This window comes from Protomyctophum parallelum (genome assembly GCF_964188405.1).
Source record: "Protomyctophum parallelum genome assembly, chromosome: 6".
Lineage (NCBI taxonomy): Eukaryota > Metazoa > Chordata > Actinopteri > Myctophiformes > Myctophidae > Protomyctophum > Protomyctophum parallelum.
In genome coordinates, this window is record NC_139701.1 from 10,547,755 (window position 1) to 10,555,254 (window position 7,500).

General features: G+C 44.1%; 1 protein-coding gene across 12 annotated transcripts in view; it reads right to left on the reverse strand.

The window, feature by feature from the left end:
* mcf2l2 (MCF.2 cell line derived transforming sequence-like 2) overlaps nt 1–7,500 on the reverse strand; it is a gene marked incomplete at its 3' end in the record, with an annotated part of 133,596 nt that overhangs the window by 32,541 nt on the left and 93,555 nt on the right. For all 12 annotated transcript variants that reach the window (XM_083767700.1, XM_083767695.1, XM_083767694.1 and 9 more), the window contains 4 exons: nt 7,346–7,438; nt 5,615–5,737; nt 3,067–3,147; nt 2,175–2,315 (listed from right to left, as the gene is read on the reverse strand). In XM_083767700.1, the coding sequence (XP_083623826.1) occupies nt 2,175–2,315; nt 3,067–3,147; nt 5,615–5,737; nt 7,346–7,438 (438 nt within the window). The remainder of the gene's footprint in view (nt 1–2,174; nt 2,316–3,066; nt 3,148–5,614; nt 5,738–7,345; nt 7,439–7,500) is intronic.

A 7,500-nucleotide genomic window follows, 5' to 3' on the forward strand; every position in this document is an offset into this window, starting at 1 on the left:
GTCCAGGCACCTTGGCTGGTGGTCCAGTCTGGCAGTGTGCCGCGGGTTAAACTCCCGATCCCAACGGCCTTTACTGCATGTCTTCCCCCCATCTCTCTCCCCATTTCCTGTCAGCCTACTGTCTGTCCCTCCGTAAAAAATATAAAATAAAGGCGAAAGCCACAAAAAAACATAAAAAAAGCTCTTCCGTTGCTCCAGACTGTATGACGGAAGCATTTGAAAACGGCGAGAGGCAACAGTCTGGCCACGCGAGACAATAATACACATGATACGATCAGACCATCAACTACTTTATCAGAGAGACTGAACGTCTGTCTGTGCACAATGATACCAGATGCATGTTCTGTTCTGTTCATTCTGTTCTTATCCTTGTTGTTTACATAATCTTCTAGTCATGTGCTCATTGACGGGTCAGCTCGGTGGTCAGAACCAGCTTTTTTCACCTCAGATTGTTAGCCAAGGTCAAATCATATCTCTCCCATAACGACCTGGAGAGGGTTATCCATGCATTAATTTATTCAATACTGGACTATTGCAATTCATTATTCCCAAACTTTTTCGTGTCAAGGACCCCCAAATCAACATTTATTAGGCCACGGACCCCCATTTGAAAACATATGGCAGTGACCCCGATAAGGGAGGATTTATACGGCTCTAGCAGTGATTCCGCGCATTAGGCTACGGATCCCCGATTTAATGGCATTTCTATCTCTGGTACCCCAATTTATAATGTAAAACCACTGTTAATTTAACTCTGAGAGTGTACAAATGGAACCAAATGGACCCATAATGGTCCATTTGGTTTCAAACTATCTTTTAGCTAGGGACCCCCTGGAACTCCCTCAAGTACCCCTAGGGGTCCCCAGACCCCTGTTGTATGTTGTACATATTTCTATGTGTCTGTAATAAACGCTAGAATGTGTCATGGAAGACCGCCTGGTGTTGCCATGTTCTCGGTCCGTGCAGTGCGTGCACGGCGCTGTGCGCAACTCAAATGAATCATCACTCACCAACCCTTGTTAGATGGAGACTGGCCCAACTGACCATTTGTGTGTTCAAACCACACTGACACAAGTGATGATGAGAGTTACCGATTAGAACAAAACAGGCATTCATCCAAGTATTGTATGCATATTGGTATGGCATGCATGCATGCATGCATACATACCCATGCTTTGTATGTACAGTACAAAGCGTCTTTAACAAAATGCCTTTACTTATTTCGCTACTTTTTCCACTTCCACCCTCATCCCTATGCCAGAGGTTTGCTCTGCAGCTGTATCTATTCAAACAGAGATACGGCATGTCAGCAAGACACTGTTGGAAAAGAGAAGCCTTTGTCTATTTGCCATGAGAAACAGCTAATGCCGTTAGCCACCCATAATGCTTTTAGTTTGACTTAAACTGTGACACTATGCTGCGGCTCTGGAACTCGGCTTGTCACAAGGGATGAACTGTTTGTTTGCCTGTTCGTCGTTTAGCCTGTGTTTCTTCCGTGACTCAAACACTGCAGCAAAGTTCATGAAGTTCATAACATACTTGTTATTATCTCAAAAGCCGTTTAATCAGCCATTTCTGGTTTACCCTAAACCCTCAGCATCATCACTATATCATATCAGTGATGATGTTGAGATTTTAAAAGAATTGTCAGGGGTATAAGGAAACGGTAGATTAAACAGCTTTTGATTTATTTTTTGGACGGGAAGTTGTGAATATACACAAACTGTACATGACAGGACAACTGTCCTGTCATCTATGTACAATTCACAACTTCCCGTTTCCTGCAGAGAAAGAGAGCGTGCGTACGTGTGTTAATTTGTTTTGGAGATAAGATGTAAAGAATAACAGGGTTCACTTGGGGTAATAATAATCACTGGTTCTTGTTGATGTACACTTTAACCCATTCTGACCTGAGATCAGATTCATACGAGGTTTCCGCCGGACACACACTGGTCTGATGAACCCATTCTGACCTGAGATCAGATTTAAAAAATGTCAGTCGCTCTTCGATTTTTCAAAAATAGCAGACCTACAAGCTCGTATCGCGCCACTCGGTGGCGCGATATGAGCTTGTAGATCTGCTATTTTTCAATAGCTAAAGCATAACATGATGCCAACACCAAAATGGGTGCCCGGTCAGAATGGGTTAAAAGGGCCAGCTAGTTGTGACTGACCTTCAGGGAGTGCTTGAAGCTGTAGGACGGGGTCTTGTCGTGACCGTCCGTGGTCTCTTCTCGTTTCTTACAGAACAGCAGCATCTTGTTGTACAGGAACAGGTGTCTCTGCATGGGCTTAAACCTCGCCAGGTCCTTCACCTGAAGTCACCATGATGTCACCCCATCAATTAGTTAAGCAATAATTATTACACGAGAGGGTGTGCTTCACGGTGATTATCGGCGCGACAGTGATGCGGTCAGGCGTCACTGAAGTGACAATAATCACGGTAAAGCACACCCTCAAGTGTCATATTGCGATTATACTGATACCCTTAAAAAACGTGTCAACTCAATTTCACTGTAACTAAGGAATTCAATAAAAATAATCTATATTTTTAATGCCAGATTTAGCCGCTTAGTCCGCAAATGCCCCATGCAAACTGCTAGCATAGCCTCTCAGCCGGCTCTTCTATGCAAGACTCAGCACAGCTGTTTTCTTTGGTGCTGATTAGGTGTGCCATCATGCGCGTTTGAAGCATGGGTAGATGGCTATTTCAACCAATCTTCAACCGATTGCTTCCTCGAAATACCTATAATAATGTATCCATCTGTCTACGGTCAAGTGCTACGCAAGTGCCCGTAGAACTTGTCGAGCCCTAGCCTCGATAACCTTACAGGCGTATGCAAAGGATAGATAGCATTTTTGTAGACATAGCACTCTATAGTGTACAGTATATGCATAGTTTCATTATATACAGTAGATATTCCACTGTTCTTATCCTATATACGTACAGTATGATTCTTGATGACTATGTATTTGATGTATTACCATGTTTTAATTGTTCTTGCTTACTGTAAATCACTCTGGATTAAGAGCGTCTGCTAAATGCTTGTAAATTGAAAGTTGTACCTTGCTGTGGCCTTTCTTATGGTCTGTCCACACGTTGAAAGAGCCCTGCATTAGTAGCTTCCCCAGCTCACTCAGATTTCCCTGTGGGAAAACACACGCAAGCACGCACGCACGCACGCACGCACGCACGCACACACACACACACACACACACACACACACACACACACACACACACACGTCCATGTATGTTAGTTAGTGTAATGCTTTATGGTGTCGTCCACAGTTAACAGTTTTTGTATGAGTTGTGCTTGAAATATTCTGCAAACTGTTAATAAATACAATCAATCTATCAATCAGCTCCACAGCCCTGCAGTTCATGTCTACATGGTTCATGTCAAAGTTCATCCATGTTACGGACGGTACACCTTCTTCATCTGTTTGTAATTGTGCTAAATCCTAAATTGTAGCAAAGACTAAATGACAGTTTAGATCCAGAGAGGTGTGGGGGGGCAAACAAGCCCAGAGGCAAAACAAAGAGACAGCTAACGATCCAGTGCTAACCCAAGATCACGGCTGGTGAAGTGGTGAAGCTGGCAGGGCATTAGCACACAAAACGAGGGAGAGAAAGGTAGACAAGGTCCACTACAAAACACCAATAATATAAAATGTATAGCCGCACACTCGTAGCTGCCAATACCAAATGTTTTATTGTGAACACACAGAGACAAGACCAACGTTCTCAGACAGACTTGTTCAGAGTACTACTATTACAAAACACACCCTCATGTTAACACTTGAAGTCATGTATTTCCACATAGCATGTGGAAATACGGGAAGAAAAACAGAAAAACATGACAGTATAAACATAAACCAGGCCTCTCTAATCTTTTGAAGGTCTGACCCAGACCTTCAAAAGATTACACAAAATGTGTTCTTTCATCATCGAAATGGCACCTTCAGGGCATCCTGTGATACTACCAGTTGCTGACAGGTTCAAGCAAAGTTTATTTAATAGAAACAATGAGATTAAGCAAAGCTTCAGATATGCGTCGTTGACTGAATATATGTCAGCATACCATCATTTCAATTACACCAAATCACTAAACTGGCAGATTAACTGTTTGAGATAGTCACACACCCAAACCTCTAATTTAATTATTTGGACAAATTAAATGCCTGATATACACAAAAAGACGGAAAGTGGAATGAAATATTTATATTACTACAGGTAGTTTTTCTGACCAAGCAATTGGTTGAAATAGGCTCTCCAGCCGTGCTGAAATGAGCATGACAGCACACCGAGCTGATTTTAGAATGGATTAATGAATTAGAAATATCATTAGTTATGCTGATTAGACTGAGTTTCATCAGAGCACTGGCTTAGGTATGAAGAAAAAAAATGTAAGACATTTTTAAATGTCCCTCCTGTGTTAACAAATAGGATGGGGCAGGTCTACGCTCCTGTATGAACATCAGGATGGGGCAGGTCTACTCTCCTGTACTAGGGAAGTTGTATTTATACAACGCAGTTTCGGGAGAAGAGACCTCCTTCCGCTTGACCTTAACCACTCCTCCCTCATTATCAACAACTCCTCCCTCCTTATCAAACTCACCTGCCTTTCATTATCACCCATGTTTTGTCTGCTCCACAACAGACAAAACATGGGTTGTGAGTACTGCACTTCGGCAGATCGGCTATTTTCACTATTCTTCAAAATCGCCATCCTCCTCCACCCCACCCTGGGCAAGACCTAAGCTGAAAAGACTATCAGCAGAAGTTGCTGGATTTTAGCGGAAGTGAAATCGTTGATGCTTTACAAATCAGTTTACATTCTCCGCGAATGAAACAAGTGTTGTGATTGGTCGGGAAAATATCGTATCCGGGGGAAATACATTCGACGGCTGTTCCGGAGGATACAACCGCCGATAGCTTCTCTGCCTTAGGTTGTGACCAGGCTTTTCTTTTCGCAGATAAGTAAGCCTGGGACCGAGGCTACCTCCACCCCAACCTCCTCCTTCCGCCTCGATTCTATAGGAATCCAGGGGGGCAGTGACGGAGCAGAGACGACCAACCGCTCATTCCGAGTAGAGCAAAGATGACCGTCAGCTCCAGAGACTACGTCCCCACCTTGAGTCTCGCCCTACTTTGGGTTCCTCACTCCACTCCGCATTCATCTCATTCTGTTTCAATAAACCGTTAATCTTGAGCGAAGGTGTGGTCTCTTACTAAGTGAAACATCAGTTATCATGGTGGTACTAAGGAGAGCCAGATATCCTCCAAGGTGGTGTTTAATGATATTAAAAGGTTGAGGCCTCATTGAAACGTATCAAACGGATGTTCTGTGTTCTGTCTGTGATTAATGGCTGCCACAATGCAATTCCAATGGGAAACATTTGTGTTTGATTGCCGATTGCTGCCCCGTCAAACACAAATGTTTGGTCAAACCATGTGACTCCCATTGGAATTGCATTGTGGCAGGCATTCAAGCACAGACAGAGCACAGAACATTGGTTTGATGCGTTTGAATGAGGCCAAACCACTAATACAGAGTAATCAGTGCCCTGATGCACATGGTGATCTTTTCGGTGGCATGTAGCCTACTGACCTCAAAGCCAGTGATGGCTATCTGGTGCATGGAGTCGTTGACCGACTTAACGATGTCCAGCATGGTGGCCAGAGCCTCCTCCAGCTCAACTGACCCCTCTCCCTTACTGCACTTTAACATCTCCTAGAGAGAGAGAGAGAGAGAGAGAGAGAGAGAGAGAGAGAGAGAGAGAGAGAGAGAGAGAGAGAGAGTTATGAGTTGTGGGACATTCTGAACAATGAGTACTTTATTCTACTTTTAGTACGTTAAAGTACATATACATACAGAGTATTTCTACATTGCAGTATTGATACTTTGTGAGTACTTTTCCCACCACTGGCTGTGTGTGTGTGATTTGAATGAGTGATTGGTTGAGTGTGAGTGGGTGACAGTATGTTTGTGTAAGAGGAAGTGACAGTGTGTGTGTGTGTGTGTGTGTGTGTGTGTGTGTGTGTGTGTGTGTGTGTGTGCGTGTGCGTGCGTGCGTGCGTGCATGCGTGCGTGCGTGCGTGAGTGCGTTTGGTGTGTGTGTGTGTGTGTGTGTGTGTAGGGGGGGGTGCTATTGTTGCGTAACTTTGCTTTTGAAAGGTGCTGGTACAAATAAAGGGAATTACTGCTATAATATAAATGCACCATCTATGTAGCACCTTTATCCAAGGGGCTTTACATAGATTGTGCATTACATTCACCCATTCACACACACATGTACACACCGATGGCGGAGGAAACCATGCAACGCACCAACCTGCACATCGGGAGCAATTAGGGGTTCAGTGTCTTGCTCAAGGACACTACGACACTCTGGGTGTGTGTGTGTGTGTGGGGGGGGGGGGGGGTCGTCGAACTGGCAACCTTACGGTTCCCATCCGGCCACTCTCTACCACTGAACCACCGCCGTCACTGAATATGAATATGCATGCAAAAACTCTGGACAGCAGAAGCCGACTGTTTGCACTTTGCAAGTCAAAACAGTCTGTATTTAAATGGTCTACTAATCCCGGCACTCTAATCACCACCACAACACCAGCTCCTTGTGCTTTGTTTATGACATCACTAAGCTACAAAATACTAACTTATCTGCACGGGCCGGCGCTCCGCATGTCGGAACTTTGGTGCGTCAGATCTGCGCGTGCATCCCGTAAGCATGTGCAGTAGATCAGGTATTTTCCGCATTCAACAGTGCATGGAGTGCAACAACATGAGGGCACATGGTTGGGATCCCATGCATGCTCGCATGGATGCATGCATGCATGTGTAGCAGGTTTCTGCTACACTAAATTGGGTAAACCGTAAGGTTGAATTCTTACACGTGTTAAATTAATACTTGTGGATGTGGAAAACAAAACTAAGAAACAACCTCTGATTTACGGCAGTGGTTTTCAACCAGTGGTCCTTGAGGGGGTTCCAGGTGGTCCCCAGCTAAATGATGGAGAGCTGGTGACCAAATGGACCCTTATTAGATGTTTAACTCTTGAGTAAAATTATTGTTAAACATCTGCATTACTTCATTTACAAGAACAGAAGTCTAGACATTATAATTAGAACATGTTTGTCCCGTTATCACTCCTATGGGTAACACAAATACAGCATCTTATCCAACGATAACAAAATATTAAAGGTTTTGGGTCATCAAATGGTGTTCCGTGGGTCAAATGCCAAAATGAATAATATGAAAAGGGCTGAAAAACCACTGCCTTACGGTGTAAAGTTCAGGAGGCCAGGTAAGGAGTGTAAGTCACAGCCTGTACTTGCCTTGAGCATTAGCTGGTACTTGGTGATTCTCTGCACGGGCTTCAGGAGGTAGGCGTCCAGAGACAGCTTGTGGTCCAGCTTCTTCTGGCACTCCTGTGGTCATAAACACCACACGTACACGTACAGTAAATACATTGCTAAAGCTACAACCCAGA